Source organism: Grammomys surdaster, unplaced genomic scaffold, assembly GCF_004785775.1.
Source record: "Grammomys surdaster isolate TR1022 unplaced genomic scaffold, NIH_TR_1.0 136, whole genome shotgun sequence".
NCBI lineage: Eukaryota > Metazoa > Chordata > Mammalia > Rodentia > Muridae > Grammomys > Grammomys surdaster.
In genome coordinates, this window is record NW_021604594.1 from 12,100,340 (window position 1) to 12,120,037 (window position 19,698).

Genomic DNA, 19,698 nt, shown 5'->3' on the forward strand with positions numbered 1-19,698 from the left:
ACCCCACAGTGCTGTTGTCTGACTTTCAAGGGACATCATAGCACACACATGCACACAAATACACACCAGACACGCACACACACTAATAATATGGGTTTATTTGTATTACCTTTATTTATTCACTTTTTCTGTGTATACGTGTGTTGGTGCATACAGGCAACAGGATACACATGAGGGTCAGAGAAGAAGCTGTGGGATTTGGTTCTCTCCTTCTGTCATGTGGTTTTTGGGGATTAAACTCAAGTTGTCAGGCTTGGTGGCAAGTGCCTTTACCCACTGAGCCATCTTGCCAGCCCAGAACTAAAGTTTTCGAAAATATTACAGAAGACAAAATCTCACTCCTCCTCTCAGTAAAAACAAATTGTCAAGGTTAGGCTGGGATTCTTTTGTTAATGTATACTCTTTCCTTTTAACTACATAACTTGTAAGTTTTATGTTTTTTTTTTCTTTTTTTTTTTTTGAGACAGGGTTTCTCTGTGTCATCCTGGCTGTCCTGGAACTCACTCTGTGGACCAGGCTGGCCTCGAACTCAGAAATCCACCTGCCTCTGCCTCCCAAGTGCTGGGATTAAAGGCGTGCGCCACCACAGCCCGGCAACTTGTAAGTTTTAAAAATGAGGAATTCTCCATTGTTATATATAGTTTCCAAGCTAACTACATGGGGTTTAAGACATCAGATAACTATATCAAATTTAATAGCATGAACTGAAATTGAAGTCACACAATTCTGTCACTTCTTACCCGATGAGAAATTATTTTCTAATGACTTCCTGTTAGCCTGCTGTGTATCACAAGTTTGTAGTTCCCGGAAGTGTCTGTCTCAGAGGAGCCATAAAAGAGTAGGAGAGGGTGGGACAGTCAGCTGAGCCAGCTCACCGGGTTAAGGAGAGGCCAGAGTGGATTCTCAGGGTAGCAGCTGCCTACAGACAGCTTCCTGTCCTTCCTGCTCTACACCTGTCAGCCCCGGGCCTGCGGGTCCTGGGTGTGAGCAGAGCACCTGGGGCCTGCCCCAGCTCCTCTTGTCCACCTGCTGTCACCACCACCTCTAATGATCACACTGTTGGTAAATTCAAGTTTTAGCTGCTGTGGACTTAAGAGTTCTAAAAATAAACGCTTTCCTTCTCTCTGCTGAGAGCCACTGAAAATGTAGAAATAACTGATAGCAAGGTCTGCTTTCCCCCTTGAGTGACAAACTCTGGTGTTTACTTAGCTAGCTCTACTAAAGCTAAACAGTCCTATTGCCTTTTTGACAACTCTGATGTGACATAATGGAAGAAGGTAGTGTCTAGTCCTGCATGCTATTTTAAAACGTTCCTTTTCCAAACGATAAATATAGGCTCATAAAGTATAGAAAGTACAAAAGAGAAGAAAGGAAAAAAAACAAAAAACCAAAACGAATGCCTTTATGTTCTCAACTCTCAAGCATGCTGGTCATCTTTGGGCACTACTCCAGCTAATATAGGCATGAACGACCAAAAGATGTATACCACGTAATTTAGAAATAAAATGTAAAAGTGCTGGCAGAAGGTAGCATCTAAAAATAGGAGACTTAAAAATACATGACCATACACTTTGACCTGGCCACGCCAATTTTAGAAAAGATTTCTAAGGAAATAATTAGAGATGTGTTGAGAGACTTGGCCAGAAGGCATTAAGCTAAACATATCTTATTTTAGAAAAAAAATGAACCAATCCAGTTATCTCCATCCTGTGTTAGACTCTCACAGGAGAAGACTGTGCAGCTTCCTCAAATAACATACAGATTTTGATATTTATAGACAGTGAAAATGTTTTCAATGGTGGTGCGTGAACCAAACAATGAGTCCCACAAACAGTGGAAAGCACTGTGCTGACTTTATTTGCAGGTACGTGCGGACTGCTGTAAGGCTGAAAGGTGGGCTAACTCACCGTTCCTTGACTTGAGGTCTCTGTGGATCACCTTGACTGGAGCCTCCATGTGTAAGTAATGCATCCCTTTCGTAAGGAGGGAGAGAGGGTTAGTGGTTTGCAGTATTGCATCAGTAGGACCACTCACAATTGTGCAAAGAAATGCGGAAAACAAGTCTATCTGTTCTGCTCTTCCATGCTTGATAACAGACAAATCCAGCTACACTGATACAGGACTTTACTGTGGGAGACCTCACTTCTTACAGTACCTAATAGAAACACAGCGGATTTTCTCAAACTTGTGCAAAGAGCACAGCAGAATGGCCATAATGACCCTTGAGCATCTACTACCAAGTGCGTGTGTTGTCTGCTCAGGCTTAGGCTCCATGGTGCCCGCTTGGACTCTGTGGCCACTGAGCTGCAGCACAGTCACTTGTCGGCAGGGCCTGGGAGTGGGGACAGAGCTGTGGTGTGTGGCTGGCCCACTGACGAGCAAAGGCATTGTGATCCTCTAATAGACGTGCGATGCTTACAAAACATCTTCTTCTCATGAGATTAAATGCCAAATTCACTCTGATAAACGCATATAATGTGAATTAAGTTGCTCTATCTACTGGGTGCATCAAGTGTAAACAATTTTATGAATTTGAATGAGAAATTATACTTTCAGCTATATTTCATGATTACCCCTTAAAAGTGTTTTGTCTTTCCTGTTTCAGGCAAAGACGGAAAACACACTTTTACCGAGTATTTCCTCTCATCTCTCATGTCCTCTTTCCCAAACAGTGGAGGGAACAGTCCTTCCTCACACCAAATCCAACAGGATCCCCACTGATTTTGATGAGATGACCACCAAAATAATTTAATAAGTATCCTTGGTTTCTTTTTAAGTACACAGATTTATTACGGAGAATTTATTAATAGTTACTCTTCCTCTACTACTCTGGTTATTCTATCGAGGAATCAAAAGAACAAAGAAAATAACAAAAAGGTTTAACTCCCGTTACATAATGGTATCGCTGAAGAGAGTCAAGTTAACGGAAGTGTTAGCAACTGAGACGATCTTAAGTGACGAAACTGGGGTAAAGGGGCTCATTTAATCGCAAGTTTACATATTTAAGCTGTAACGCTCACTGGCTGCTCCTTATGTGGTACTTAGTAGTCTACATGACTGAACGTCATAGCTATGTCTTCTTCGCTTTAAACTCAAATTTCCAAACAATTTTCAGGTATGGTCTATTTGACTATGACTAGAAGCAAAAATAGACCGTTTTTAGACTTGATGACAAAGATTTCAAAAGGGAAGACTCGACGATGAGACCTTAAAATGCAGACATTTCTCGACTGTGAGTCAAATTATCAGAAGAAAAAGTCCTATCAGTTATTGGTACATGACGTATAGTACCCAGCTTTGAAAACTGCGTGCCCACCTATGTGCCGTAATCACAAAATTCCATTCAATTTGCTGTTACTGAGTCTTCTACTATGTTTTTATCTTAAACCACTGAAAAGGATTGAAAAATGCTCTCTCCTGGCTCAACTGTTTGTGAATTATTAAGGTCTGACCAGTACCACGGTGGAGGTTTGGGAGAGCCTTGGACTGAGGTGAGATTCAAGCTAGCCCACTCTAATTGTCTGCTGTATACAATTGCAAAAGTACTTGCTCACTCACTCCACTCCTCATAAGGAAGAGGATCCTTGCAGCTTTGAGGGGAGCTCTCAACAGCAAAGATGTTGAGCAATACCTATTTCCAAATGCATGAGTCAAGTCTCAGAATGAATTATTCATTCTCTAATTTCTCAACATACTATTGCTTCAGCGGCTTCAATCACCACCAAACCAAAAGGTGCACAGGCTGAATTTGAAGGAGAATCAACAGTCAAGTTTTCCTATTTAAAGTTTACACTTCACTGTAGGGGAGAGGGTTGAAACCAATCTTAAAGTCTTGATTCCTTTCTCCTTTTGCTGACCATGTGAGATAATTCCCACATAGTACATATCACTTAGGATAATGAGCAAAAGGGCCCATTTTCTGAAGCCAAATACATGAGATTTTGTCTTAGAGAATTAGTTCTCTAATCAGGCAAGAGAGACCATATTATTAGCTTGTGGAATTTTGCTCTTCCAACCTTCCTTCTCCAGCATCTCTGCTTCCATTTTGCTACTTAATTCTGTCTCTTCTCCTCCCTATTCTCCTAAAGCAGAGAAGCAGCTCTCTTGAGAGAGTGACAGTGCTATTCTGCAGCCAAGAGGTTTGGTTCTCAGACAGGACCGTGTGACAGATGACAGAGTGGGTGCTGCAGTTAGAACAGGAACGCTAAGGTAGGGAGAGCACAGCTGGAAGCTGTCACTTGATTTGTTTGCTGTCTATCCACCCTAAGTACCATTAAGTAATAACAGGAGTGTAATTAGCTGAGCACCCAAAACATACGTCAGTAAAGTGCTGTAAGGATTGTGTGTTTCCATCTGTGTAGGTGCATTTCCACAATACTGCCAGTATCAGCACATAGCTTTGCCTACTCACAGGTGCTCCGTGTGTGCTATAGGCACTCACAGGTACTCCGTGTGTAGTATGGGCACTCACAGGTGCTCCATGTTTCTTATGCACACTCACAGGTACTCCGTGTGCACTATGGGCACTCAAAGGTGCTCCTTGTGTCTGTCCTATGGTCATGCAGAGATGTGACAATGATATTACATGAAAGCATCTCAAGAACATGGGATGTTAAGATAAGTTTATGATGTCTGATGAATGAATTCATAGCTAAGTTCATCCTCACAGCTCAAGAATGAAGTATCTTATCCAAACATCTCACAGGTAGTGACTGGCAGCATTAGTTTAAAACAATTTGCTTTCTTTTTCTTTTCCTGTTTAAGGAATTTGGTGCAGCTGGCTAATCTTTATCTTTGCCATGAAAGCAAAATATAAGCTGCTTCCCTTGTTGAATGGTAAGCGACACTATATATTTGCTTTGTAAGAGATATTTGTAGGAAGAGAGTGTTCTGATGCACAAGTGCTAACTACCCAGGTAAAATGCCAACCATTTCTGCCCAGAAGATCCCAGAATACAAGTGTGACAACCACAGCCAGTTCTTAGAGAGAGGTGCTTCTACAGCAACTCAAACAGTTCTGATGAAAATCTCAAACTGCTCTGGAAGGAAAGTGCAAAAGAGGAGAAAAATTAATAGAATTTGAATGCTTTAGGAAGCATTAATATATGCAGGAATTCCTAAGGAGGAGGAAGAATCAGGAACCTGGTTTGGGATTTTATATACTTAGAATATTTAAGTTTCAAGAGGAATATCCAAATTCCATTACATATAAAATAAAGTCTGAGCTACTTTGCATGCAGGCCTGTGGTTACTATTTGAGTACATTATTATCCATTCAGCATACATATGCCCAATCCTACCGTAAGTCACATTTTAGACACCTATGGAGAGACTTTCAGGACAACAGAACCACAAGTTTTCCATTTAATATGGCAAGTGGAGTTTGTTTATTACAGTATCACAAAACAGCAAAAATCTCTGCCCTGAAACTTACTGACTTTGAAAGACTTGATTTTGGGGCTTGGGGGTAGAGGGGCAGACGAAGAAACCAGAGAAAGACAGAGAGAATTTAGTAATAGAAAGTCAATAATCTAAAATATTATCTGTGCAGTGAGTTGAAATGTTTTACTAAATCTGATCTGCAAAAAGAATGTCTGCAGACACAGAATAGAAAGCTTCTGGCAGAGTATCCCAGGTCAGGGTGGGAAGACATCGCCCACCTCTGAGGGTGCAGAGCAAGCAGCGGTACCTTTGGCTACGTCGGTGGCCCAGGTCATGATGTGTTCCATGTCCATCTCTTCACTCCTGTTGCTGTTAATGTAATCATACAGGGACCCCAGGGAAGCATATTCTGTTTTAAAAGGAATGGGTACACAATTAGTTGTGCTTCAGAAACTAGACTTTACACTGTCAATCAGAAAACATGTTAGAAAACATGTCAGAAAAGATGTTAAGATTACATAAGAGCCGCCTTGGTCATGGTGTCCCTTCACAGTAACAGAACAGTGACTAAAGCATTTCTATTCTAAGTGACATTTCTTTGTTTTGTTTTGTTTTGTTTTGTTTTGTTTTGTTTTGTTTTGTTTTGTTCGAGACAGGGTTTCTCTGCATAGCCCGGGCTGTCCTGGAACTCACTCTGTAGACCAGGCTGGCCTCGAACTCAGAAATCCGCCTGCCTCTGCCTCCCAAGTGCTGGGATCAAAGGCGTGCACCACCACCGCCCAGCCTAAGTGACATTTCTATTAATACGTGTTTAGTCTTTTTTTTCTCCAACTTGATGCTTATCTCTTTCTCTTGTCTGAGTAGACAAGAACTCATCTTGTGCCCAGCCTTGGGGAAACAGAGCTTTTCCGTCATTAAGTGTGATTTTTGTAGATGTTATTTATTGAGAAAATTCCTTTTTACTTCTAATCTGCAGAGATTTATCGTTATCAGTGGGTGTCACAGTTCCTCAAGTGCTTTCTCTAAGGACGGAGATATAGCTGAGAGACAGGGCAGTGCTAGCGTGCCCAAGGACCTATGCTCAATCCTACTACACAGAAACACTCACAACAATCAAAGGCTTCTTCTGTATCTTGTGAAATGTTTATATTTCAAGTTTTTGTCTCTTATATTACCCGTTATTGTTATTAAGGTACCTGTTATTGTACCTTATAATTAACTGATTTCAGATGTTAAGCCAACACCTTGCATTTCTGGAAATCATCTCATTAATTTAATTAAAATAAAATGACGGCCTTTCCTCTCTCACCTCCCTTCTATCCTTCTCGTGTCTGACCTTTCTTTCAAACTTAAAGCCTTCTTCTCTAACCATTGTTCTATAGACATCTAGGTGAATAAACAGAAATACAACCTGCCGAGCCCTTCAGTGTTGCCCACATGTGTAACAGTGCTGGCCATTCCTACTAGCTAACCAATCAATGGACTCATCCCTGGGAAAGACCAAGTCTCCCTCCCTCAGCCGCCGTTAACTGCTTGAAGCTCTTCATCCAGGGTACAGGCAGTGAGATGTCTCTCATCTCCCTTGCGGTGTCGACTGTTGTTGGAATTGTTCGGGTCTTTCTTAGGCAGCCCTGTCATGGAGTACACTCTATTAATATGTGGCTGGGTTCCCTATGCTACTATGGTTATAGAGTTTATATTGCATGCGTGAGGGAAACTGACCTGTAGTTTCCCAGTCATGGCTTGATGTGGCTTTGGGGTAGAAATAATATTGGCCTTATAGCCTTTTGCCCTCTGTCTTAAAAAAGAGTATGGAGAAGAAGGGTTGATATTATTTCTTCTATAAGTATATGACAGAATTCACTAGATAAAATAATTATATTTTCTCTGTGGCAATAATTTTAAACTAAAAAACTAAGAACTTAAGTTTTTCTTATACATACAATCAGATTTTTCTTGAAGTGAGTTTTGTTGTTGTTGTTGTTTTATTTTGTTTATTTAAGACAGGGCTTCAGGTAGTCCAGGCTAGACTAAAACTTGCTATGTAGCTGAAGCTAGCCTTGAACTCTTGATACTCCTGCTTGCATCCCTAAGTGCTGACATCATTACAAAAGCCCAGCTCTTGAGTCAGTTTAGATCACTGGATCACTTTAGGAGATGGCTGACTGCATACACACAGTTTAATTTGTCAGCGCAGAGGCTCGTACCACCCACTACAATCTTCTGGAGGTCCCTTAGGAGTCAAAGCACTTTCTTCTCTCCATCCATGGCTTTGCCAATGTTTCTCTTGTTTCTTAGTCAATCTGGCTAAGGAGTCATCACTTTTACTGACTGTTGAAAGCCAAGCCTTCTGCTGAGTTTCGTTGCCATTTCCATCCTCTGTTTCTTTGCACTGTTCTAGCATCTCGCCCTTTCTTTTCCACGGCTCCCTTTGGCCTTTTAGCTTCCAGAGACTATACACTCCCTGCTCGGTGCTGCACTCTATAGTTCTGGCACATTGACATTTATTTTCTTCTAGTTCAAATGTTTAAGGATCCATTGTGATTTCTTTTGGGCTCTAGTAAGCATTTAGAAGTATGTTATTAAATATTCAACTAATTTTTGCTGCTTTTCACCATGTTCTTTGGCCACCCATTTCTAATATAGTGCATGGTTGGAGAACACATATTACATAGTATCAATTAGTCTTGATAAAATGGATATTATTTAATGGGCTCACTTATGCCATACTCTGAAGAATGCCTTTGTTGGATAGTGTGCCACGTATATGTGAGTTAGGGTTGAGAATGTCCTTCAACTTCTTTATACCTCTGCCAATTCTGTTTAGTTATTCTACTAATTATTGAAAAGACTATTGAAATTAATTAGTGTTGAATTGTTATGTTATTGTTACATTAGCATACTGACTCCTTTATCATTATAAAATGGCCTCATTTGTTTCTTAGATTATATGAGGTCTCTGTTGTGTGTAACTGGTATAGAAATGCCAGTTTTCTAATGGGTGTATGACTGGTATAGAATATCCCTCTCTTTCCTCTCATTTTTAACCTGCATCTTTGACCCTAAGATATATGTATTGTAGACAGTGTATACTTCAACCCTGCTTGTTATCCTATCTGAGAAATCTCTGCCTTTTGATTGGAATATTAAGATTACTCATATTTAATGTAATTAATGACAGAATTGGCTTGACATCTGATATCTTGTCTCTTGTCCTCAGTCAGATGTTCCTTACTTACTGTATCCTAATATATTATTTTACTTCCTTGATTTCTTTAGAGATTTATTGTCAATGTTTTGTGCGTGTGTGTGTGTGTGTGTGTGTGTGTGTGTGTTTGTGCATGCATGCCTTTGTGTGGATATGTATGCACGAAGAGGCCAGAGGTGTTAGATACAATCCTGGAGCTGAAGTTACAGGTAGCTATGGGCCGTCTGGCATGGGTTCTGGGAGCTGAACTCAAATCCTCTGCGTGAGTAGTATGCATGTTCTTTTTATACAGGCTCTCATTATGTATCCTTGACTGGTCTCAAGCTCACAGGCTGGCCTCACATTCACAGAGATCCGCCTGCCTGGCCTCTGGAGTGCTGGGATTAAAGGCCCGCATCGCCACACCAGGCTCTTAACTGCTGAACTATCGCTACAGCACTCTTGAGTTTTTCTTTAAATAGGGTCTCCCTGTACAGCTCAGGCTGGTCTCAAATTCACGATGGTGTGCTACAGCTTCCTGTGCCCTGGGATTATAGATTCCTGCCATTTTTTGATTAATGTGTTTTTAATTTCTTGAGTGACTTTTTTGTGGTGACTCAAGGAATGATAAAACACATTTTATAGTCCAATAACTTCAGATTACTAATCTGAAATATAAAATCTTTTATATGCTTTTCTCCACTATGACTGTTTCTCCCTGATCTTTTATACTATTATTGTAATATGATAAATCGGTCTAAATCTCAATGAAACATTTATTGCTCTATAAAATTGTTTTTAAACATGTTATAGAAGAGAAATGAAAATATATCTAAAGAATATTTATGTCACATTTTTACCATTTATCCTACCCATGAATTATTTTCTTAAATTTTTATTACTGAGTGTCTTCTGTCAGAACAAAGGACTTTTCTTTAATATTGCTTTCAGCTGTTCCTTGTTTTCTTAGTGAGGCTCACACTGAAGGCCCTTTGTGCTAACTACATGTTCTAAGTCATTCCCTATGCCCGGTTACTTCTTATAAAGCAATTCTGCCTGCTATAAGCTCACTCATTCTCCGACCGAGAATATCTTTATAGTTATTTCACCATTGAAAGACCCTTTCCTTTGCTTGATGCAGTCTTTTCTTTCAGCAGGTATGTATCATTTTATTCCCACATGGCCTCCATTATTGAACATGAGAGTCAACGTTGATCATATTGTCCCTTAAATGGATGTGAGCCATTTCCCCCGACTGCATCCACGACTTTCACTTTGGCTTATCAATGGTCTGACCGTGGTTTGAGCATGAGCTGTTTTATAGTTCATGTTAGATAGCTTTCAATCTGTGGGTAGCAAAGCTAGTATCTTAACTTCTCCGCCAAGGGAATGACCTCTTCTGCTTTTTTGGGTGTCTCACTGGGAACTGAAGACTCACCATATGGTTCTATGCCTGTCAATCACTTAATGTTTCCCTAGCAGGTAGCTTATTGGGCTCCAGTGTAAAGTATTTGTTTTAATTCTTTTGTGTGTGTGAGAGAGTAAAGCCAGTGATTTTATTGTCTTCATAATAAAATCAGCTTAGACTGGATCACATGGCCCTTTCTCTCTTCTCAGCAACTCCTAGTTCAAAACACATTTCTCCCTAGCCAGCCTTCTCTTAGCTCTACACTGGGCTTAACACACTCAAGTCTCAGCACCACCGTCTTTGTGATTTTAATCTTTTTGCAGAAAGCAGGCTTAGTCTGACCTCTGTATCCACTGTTTCTTGTCCTAACAGTTTTCCCTGGGCACACAGAATCCTTGCCCTTCTGATACTGTGTCACTCTGCAGCGTTCCTGCTTGCCACAGTGTCCAGCGGGCCTTAAAAACATTCACCATGTTCACAGGAGCGACATTGGCACGGAAAGCATTTTAATTCTTTTTAAAAAGTCGTTAACACATTAAGCAAATATGTCCTTTGGTTTCTAAGATTTTTTTAAAATTCTTTTGGAGATTTATGGTAATGATAGCAGGCTCTGAAAATGCAAATATATACAGTCATCCCTTAAAATCCTCAGGGGACTGAGTTCCCATTCTAGGCACATAAATCTAAGGATGCTTAGGTCTTTTCTATTAAATAACAGTGTTTACACACACACACACACACACACACACACACACACACACTGTTCTGTAAACAAATGTGTTTTTAAATTGAAATACTTAAAAATTTCAGATGGTAAAAAACTGATACACATCCATTAGAAAATACACTTTGAGCTACAGTCCCTTCTTGCTGGTCTTATGCAACACGGCAGTCTCTGTACTATCTTGCCATACTGAACAGCAGCAACAGTAAACCATGCCCTCCAGTCAGTTATGAGGCTCACAAAGGAAACATCTCATGTTCTACAGTATACTGTGTTGCTAAGCTATGATGTTTAATAGGTTAGGTGTACTAACTCCACATTTGTCTGGGACACTGACAGTTTATGGTGGGCCTACTGAGACATGAGCCCGCTGTAGATAGAGGAGCATCTGCACTTAGAATCAGCCCTAGACATTCACTAGCAAATGCAATTATGGGCATGATGCAAAAAGAGGTTCTGTTGCACTGCATTCCATCTCCCCTCTCCCTTTCCATCTCTCTCTCTCCCTGGTTGGTTACATTCATGATGGGGAATGTTGGCATGTGGAGGTTCCGGTATACTGTTGTTGAAACAAATACCATTATCATGATATTTCTTTATACTAAAGTACCATCAAGATGAACCTCACTTTAGATTATGACAAGCAGAACAAATGAATTTGGGTAAATGTGACATTTGTTCTTAACTGGCTAATAAGAAGAACCAGCCAGTATCAGAATATGCAAATTGGATCATTTATTATTGAAGCAAATCAAGATCAAGTTAAAGGAAATGAGTTTGGGTACTTAATGTGTCCCGTGGTTGAACGGAATGAGGACTTGGGTCTGTTGACAATCCAGGCAGAACTAGTATATTCTCTTGATGCAATAGTATGAAGTGATACAGACACATAATAAACAAGAGGTGCTATCAGCCACTGAGCCCAAAGATGCAATTCTCTATACTTCTGGGATTCCAAATCATGTTTCCTCTGGAACATTGGGACTGAGTCTGATGCCCTTTCATTACTCTTAAGTTACTAGACCCTTCGATGGGATGTTCCTCTGATATGGCTTGCCGTGAAGGAGTCCTGTAGTCTAGCACCTAATCACTCTGCTTTCCTGTCTCAGGAGTTTACATATGTTAGAGAATTAATGGGTTTCCAAGGGGGCTGGAGAGATGGCTCAGTGGTTAAGAGCATTGATTACTCTCCCAGAGGACCCAAGTTCAATTCTCAGGACCCACATGGTAGCACACAACTGTCTGTGACTCTAGATCCAGGGAAACACAAAGAGGTTTCCAAAGACGAAAAAAAAAATATATTGTACCTTTTCTTTTGACCTTGGAATCTAAGTTTCTAGTTATTCCATTGCTTTATAGATTTCCAAGGAGATTTTAATTTCTCCTTAGAGAAAAAAAAATTGACAGTTGCTCTTAGATAATTTCCTCATAAGCAGTCCTGTAAATCTATGATGAAAATGTCCCAGAAATATACATGCAGAAGTATGCACATACACTCCCAGAGAGCATCTCTCTGATCCTTTCATTTACACAAGGTAACGGAGACTCAGAGGGGATCTCAGTGATTTACCCAACTCTGCTTCATTAGAGTTGGAACAAGATCTCCTGTCTTCCAATTTGCAGTGCAGTACCTGTCTTCTCTATCTCCCTGATAAATCATTCTTTCACGTATAAGTGACAGCAGTTGCCTGCTCTAACAACCTTTTCAATTAACAAAAATCTCAAGCTGAATGAACTCAAGCCATTCAAACGTCTTGCCTTGGAGTCTCCAACATCTGAAACACCAAGAGGTTCACACAATTGATGAGTTAGCCCCCAACAAGGCATGGCTGGTACATGACTGCTGCCCACACGCTGAGGAGGATTCATCCCAATACTGTGGAAGGTTGGCTTAAATGGCTTGAATAAACACATTTTTAGCTGAAACTAAATCTCTAGGCATAAAGATAATTGTATTAAGGTGCTATGCTTTCAAACAGTAAAACTGACTAAGTAGTTTCTTCAGTAATCAACCTCACAGGTTCAATGAAAAAACTAGAAATATATGATTTTCTATTATGTCATGATTCTGAAACTTATTTTAAAGACGTACTTAATGTTAACAGTTGCTTACTTATTGTCTTTCAGACATAAGTACATAAGGGAACCGACCTCTCTAACCAAAGAATTTTGAGTAGGAAAGGTTGTAAAGTTATAAGGAGAAACACCTGCAGAAAGGAGACACAGAAGAAAGCCTGAATCAGATAAGCATGCAAATAAAATCAAACCACCTCAGGACGATGGTTCTATCAGATGCAGTGGCTCAGACCGGTGCACTAGCTTACCACACTTCACAGTTTCCTGGACACTGATAGCAAAATCTTGGAAAGGGATTCACATCTCTTCTCTATCCTCACCTCAGGAAACTGGAAAAACTCCCCCAAGTAACCTTGTGCTAGTTAAGGTGTTTGTTTTGTCATAACCTAAGTAACCTTGTGCTAATTAGGGTGTTTGTTTGTTTGTTTTGTCATAACCTAGAATTAGTTATCTGGGAAGGGGAATCTCAATTGAGAAAATGCCCCAATCAGCTCATAGGTAGGCAAGTCTGTAGGGCATTTTCTTAATGACTGATATGGGCAGGCTCAGCTCATAGCTGGGGCAGTGCCACCCCTGGGCAGGTTGTCATAGGGTGTATAAAAAAGCAAACTGAGCAAGCAATGAGAAGCAAATCAGATGGCACCCATCCATGGCCTCTGCCTCAGTTCCTGCCTCCAGGTTCTTGCCCTGACTTCTCTGCATGATGAACTCTAATCTTAAGGTAAAATAAACCCTTCCCTCCCCAAGTTGGTTTTGGTCATGGTGTTTATCACAGCAATAGAATTAAGGCAAGACCATTGATTTGGTTCAGTTAAGCTTCCTTTCTCCACACATTAAACTTCAAAGGAATAAGAGAAACTGCCATTTCTAATCTCATTTGTAGACAGGAATAATATATGCTTGTTACAAATGTCAGCTACAAGCAAGGGTCAGAAAACTGGATTCAGACCTATATGGTGAACATAACTAGTCAAAAGTAAGTGTGGTGCACTTGGGAAAGGGAGCTGACTGGAGACTGAGTCAGATACAAACTTAACATCGAATCAGAACCCCAACTGCAAAGGTGTGGCATGGTTCACACATAACAGCAGAGCTTGTTCGGGGGTCTGCACATTATACGGCACACACGTTCAAGGTAAACACTGCCAAGCACCCATTTCGGTACAGACCAAAGGCTGCCGACTGGGGATACAAATCCCTCTACATAACGAGGATATAAAAAAATGCTACGTGAGAGCAGGGCACATCACACTACTAGAGGATGGACATCAAGAAGCAACCCGACCCTGTGGGGAACCAGCGACCCTCCCAACACCTGGCTGGCAGGCAGGAGGAGGCCCTGGAAATGAGCTATGTGAGGTGTCTATGCCACTCTGGATCTGCGGCCGGATGGGTGACCGTGTAGCACAGGTAAACTTAACTTAGAGTTCCAGCTTCTGTCTTACAAGATTGAATTATTTTGTTTACTTTGCAGGGTTTTTTTTAGATAAGAAATGTATAAACACCCAGCACAGTTCTTTGTATTATGAGTGTTTTGTTGTTTTTCTCTAAAGACAATTCGAGTCCCTGCCGTTACAGTGCAGAAGTGGGCAAACCCCTGAAGGTTTTCTTACTTGGTTTTTATTGTAGTCAAAGACTTGCCACAATAAAGGACCTGACCAGAGTTGTTCCATGTCAAATCCAGCATAACAGAGGCAGTGGACCTAATATTCCCCACTAGGATGTACAAATCTAAGTGTAAAGTGTTTTAAAATCTGTGTCTTTTTAGTTTCTTGTGAAGAAAATTTCCATGTGTTCATTTTCATTTTCAGAAAGGGTATTTCCATCAGCTAAGAAACTCCTGCTCAAAAGTACGTGATCATTTAGCTCAAGGTCGTTATTAGTGCAGATGACCAGACCTGAAAAATACGGTCATCACATCAGAGACCTGAATAAAGGGCTCTAAGGGGAGTAGAATGGACTGCGAGAATTACAACGTGAACATCTCAAGAAATCTTAATTTACAAAAGGTCACAGAGTTACAAAAAAACACCTCTCGCTTCAACTAATTAAATGAAATTTTAGTTAAATGGCACCTTACGTATTGGCAATGCAGCTGCAGGTGCATTTGAACAGCATCCACACAGGTATAATTAGCCACAATTAAACGTGGGTAGAGGTGGAAACACCATTCTTAATTATATTGATATAATCAGTTTTATTAATGCTTGATGGCAACAAAAGTGACGCCTGACAGTAGCACGCAACCCACCACAGAACCGAATAGTAAGCATTTTTGCGTCTGAAGGAATCAGAATCCGGGCAACTGAGGAGGAAGACAGTCCAGCACTGAGTTCCTACCTGTGACAATGCCATAGTTGGGAGGTTCCAGGATCACTCCGTAAAACTGGATGATGTTCCTGTGACTGAGGACACTCAGGATCTCTGCCTGTATGAAAATCAAATGCAAAACGTGTTAACTGTCGCGCGTACGATGAGTCTTCCTATGTAGGCTTCAGATCCACTTTCCCTCCCCTTACGTTTACAAAGACACACGCACTCAACAAGCAAGTGATGCTGACAAGGCTGCCTGCAGAACCAGGCCCTAGAGAGGCACTGACAACAAGAGTCATAGCTACCAGTGAGACCATGTGATGGCGGTGGAGGCTAAATGATATTCTTTTCTGTATACTATCTCTTTGTGGGCAGGGGTGCAGAAGGCCTGGGCTTTTATCAGTGGAGAGTCAGAATTAAGCTAGAGGTATTCAGGTACTAAGAAGCTGGTTCTCAACCTTCCTGACTCTTTTTGTTACTACTTCATAACTGTAGCTTTGCTATTGTTATGAATCATAATATAAATATCTGATGTGCAGGATATGTGATGTGTGACCTCCAAAGGGGTCATGACTCATAGGTTGAGAACTACTGCACTAATGTTATAGATTTGCTTACATTCTGATATTTATATCCTCCCCCTTTATAGTGATTTTCCAATAAGTAATTAGAAATACATTATTGCTGTCTTTCCATGGAAACATAGATTCCTGATGTATTGTTACAGTTTGAAATATATTAATACTAGAAAGCTTTCCAAGAATGGCATGGCAAAAAAATAAGTTACATTTATTAAAGCTAACTTTTATAAGATTAAAAAAATGCCATCGTGAATATTTTCAATAGCTAAAAAAGGATATTGTGTGTGCTGGACAGTTTTACATCAACTTGATACAAGCTTCAGTTACCTGAAAGGAAGGAACCTCAACTGAAAAAAAATATGCGTCCATAAGACCCAGCTGTAGAGTATTTTCTTAATTAGTGATTGATGGGGAAGGACCCAGCCCATTGTGGGTGGTGCCACCCCTGGGCTGGTGGTCCTGGGTTCTACAAGAAAGCAGGCTGAGCAAGCCAGGGAGCAAGCCAGTAAGCAGCACCCTTCCATGGCTGCTGCATCAGCTCCTGCCTCCAGGTTTGTGCCCCATGTGAGCTCCTGTCCTGACTTCTCTCAGTGATGGACTAGGGTCTTGAAGTGTAAGCCAAATAAATCCATCCTTCCCAAGTTGTTTTGGTTATAGTGCTTCATTCCAGTAATAGTATCCCTAAATAAGACAGAATTGGTACCAGGGTTGTGGGTTATTCCTGTGACAGACCTGACCATGGTGTGTGTGTGTGTGTGTGTGTGTGTGTGTGTGTGTGTGTGTGTGTGTGTGTGTAGGGACTGGAGCTTTGGGCGAGAGAGCCATTGAGATTGTTCAATGCTTTATGAGCTGCTGTATGGGAGTTTGAAAGATGGGAGAGTTGAGGGCAATGTGGTGGATGGGGGCCTGGACTATGAAGTCTCAAAGGAAAGTTTAAAGACTCTGTCAGGGCCATTTGTTATTGTGAATTGGGATTCTGTGGTTCTGGTAGCTGCAGCTGAGGAGCTAGCTGTGGTTAAGATACCAGAACTAACGAGGACATTGTTATAGAAAGCACAATACTGTATGGAGACAAGGTTAATCAAGACATTTAAATTGTAAGGAGGCATAAGTTAAATATAGAAAAAGTTTAATATTTCAAGTATAAAGCATATTATTGGCAACAAGAAAATGCATTTTTAGTTCTCCAGCTCAGATAGGGGATACCAAGAAAAAAGTCAGAAAAGGCCCTGGTGAAATCTGGACACTGAATTAGTGTGGGTTTTGTGACACATTTATTCCCATACAGTTAGAGTTGCTATTTCATTAAAATCCCACTCTGTGACTAGTAAGTGGATAGAAAATAAAGATTTAGGACTTGGTACAGAGTTGATACAGGCAATAATAAAATACTAGATGGTTCATGCTTGCTTGAGTAGCCAATTTCTTCTTTTACCTGAGCTACCTGGAAGGGTAACTTGGACTAGATTTCAAAAGAATGACTGTCTAACCACCCAGAGGCCATGCTTGAAATGTGTTCTACAGCTCACTGCTGACATAAACTCCTGAGAGAGAATTTGATGGCAGTGCTTCAAGTCTGTCACTGTCCATGACAAACCAGCAGCTTTGTTGGAGAGTCCTTGCTCACTTTTTGTTCTGTGAACATGCCCTGGGTCTTGTAGTGAACCTTCAAGTTCTTCTACTGGAAACCAAGCTACTTAGTGCTAGTGATGTGATGGTCATGGGAGAAGGATCTTCACACATCAGCGTTTTAAACCAGCATTTTCCCTAACAATCATCTGCAAATATTTGCACTTATGCCCACTGATAAGTTCAGTCTTTACCCTTTACCAGGGAAACTTTGTAACGGACAGAGATGGCTACAGAAAAGCACAACCAATCAAAAGGCAGAGTTGTGGAGCCTGGTCCCAATGGATACATCTTCAAAACACTCCAAACCTAAGGCTCAGGGAACTGAAGGATAGGGGGCAGAAAGATTGTAAGAGCCAGAGGTTCAGGGAGTTCACTGTAAGATTGTGTCTTCTAGTAATGTCAGAAGCTACAGCCAGCAAATCTCACCAACATGATGGCCTAAACATGAGCCGAACAAAGACAACAACAGACAGGCCAAAGTGGGTGGTGAAATGACCACAAGGGACAACCCTACAAAAAGAACTGCAGGCGACTGAGGAAGCAGGAGAAGGGCACATCAATTGATTGCCCAGTGCCAATGGTCAGCCCCTAAAACATACATATAAGTTAACATTATATGGACTGAACAGGGTATACTTAGAAATAGATATGTATATACATATACACGTGAAATAACAATTCATGGGAAAAGGCTGCCCTCCTACACTTGGCCAGCATCTGTGTACACCATGATGCACCAGGCCCTCCATCAGAGAGAAGCTCGTAAAGAAGGAGCCCTGGGTTTGCAGTACAGAGTTCCACTTATCTTCGTGACCACACTATTGCCCTTAGTAGGAGAGTGGAAAGGCAAGGAACAGAAGACCTTAAAGTTACTACTACGGCAGTACATAGCTCTGAGGCCAGGCTGCCTATTTCCTTCAGGCCAGGCGTAGGCAGATCTTCCCTTCCAATCCCTTCCCTGCTAACTAACTATTGCAGTCTGATCACCAAGGCAAATGAAGTGAAGTTCTTCATCTTGGGTGTTAAGGTTTGCGTGAGTCAAGTTCCCGGGGGCCTGAATGGACCCAGCCCAGAAGCATGCTTCTTGATTGACTGCATTCATAGTTGGAGCATTTTCCCAAAATCAAACCTTTGTGAGAAGTGAGTCATACATGACGGTAAGACAGAGATCTAGCCCCTTGACTTTGGAAAGCCTACGTTATAAGAATGACTAACAAAGCAGGAAGGGAGATTTGAGTGTCAGCCACAGGTCACACTTTTGAGTCCCTTTGGCTGTAATGAGACCCATTCACAAGCAGTCACATGACAAGCAGTAAGCTCTACAATTCTACAGATTCTCTTTCCAATGAGGCTCTCCCAGGTATTCAGAGAAATGGCTAAATGAACCAGATTCAGGCTCCATAATAAGAATCCTATATTCCTAAAGAGATTTGACATCATAAAGACTCCTCTTCTCCCCCTCCCCCTTTAGGAAACTAGTTACAGATGCTAAGGAAAGCTAAACAAGTCCTTCTCCTCATGTTTCTGGAAAGCTGACATGAAGTCACACAAAGCTTTCATCAGCTGTGTCAGCAGAACTGGGAAGTCTCTGGTTGCTCAATGGTTTCCCTGGGTGGGGTGCTGCCTCTGACTCATTATCTGGAGATGGGCCTGGGCCCTCTATGTTAGTGCATGCTTAACTCAGACTGAGGATAGACTAACCTGGGAACAGGAGAATGGCAAGAACTTAATGAAACAATGAGTTTGAAGGCCTGAGACTAAAGGAGTGTCTCAAACCACAAGAGTGCTAAGAGATTTACATTTATTGTGCCTGTAACTGGGTGTCACTAGTTAACATGAAAACAAATAAAATATTAAAACAACCTGTACTCAAATTTGGATGACCAAAGTACATGTAAAAATCTGGCTTTTTATCACAAGTTATTCAACTTGGTCAAAGAGTTGGCCACATTGTGCTAAATTATTGAAAAAAAATGTTTATACCTAAAGAAAGCCTTGGGTCTTACTTTCTTCTCAGAAAGTGACTTGGATGGACGCATCTCTCAGTTCCTTTTTAGTTGTAATGCCTGTCAATTTCTGTTGATAATTAATGGATTACTAATATAATTTTCTCATGAAGGCAGGTTTCAATAAGTACACAATGAACTGGATATGGTATTAGGACCTCCTCCTCTGTAGTTGGAGTCTGGCTCTGACACTTAACTGGGGACAGGCAGAGCTGCATTTTTAATGCCCTCAAAGCTCTATCTGGTAAATAAAGGCTTAGTCTCTAGCATGTACTACTGGGAGATGAAGACATCTTTAGGAGGTGGGGCCTAGAGAGAAGTCTTGTCCCTGAGAAAGAAAGTGAGGCTTCAGTCTCATCCCTGTTCATTGCTTTTGCCATAAGGGAAAC

At 41.0% G+C, this 19,698-nt stretch overlaps 1 protein-coding gene across 3 annotated transcripts in view; it reads right to left on the reverse strand.

Moving 5' to 3' along the window:
• Positions 1–19,698, reverse strand: part of Map3k20 (mitogen-activated protein kinase kinase kinase 20) — a 158,206-nt gene that overhangs the window by 77,264 nt on the left and 61,244 nt on the right. For all 3 annotated transcript variants that reach the window (XM_028762878.1, XM_028762879.1, XM_028762880.1), the window contains exons 3-5: positions 15,118–15,205; positions 5,690–5,791; positions 1,908–1,973 (exon numbers count right to left, since the gene is read on the reverse strand). In XM_028762878.1, the coding sequence (XP_028618711.1) occupies positions 1,908–1,973; positions 5,690–5,791; positions 15,118–15,205 (256 nt within the window). The remainder of the gene's footprint in view (positions 1–1,907; positions 1,974–5,689; positions 5,792–15,117; positions 15,206–19,698) is intronic.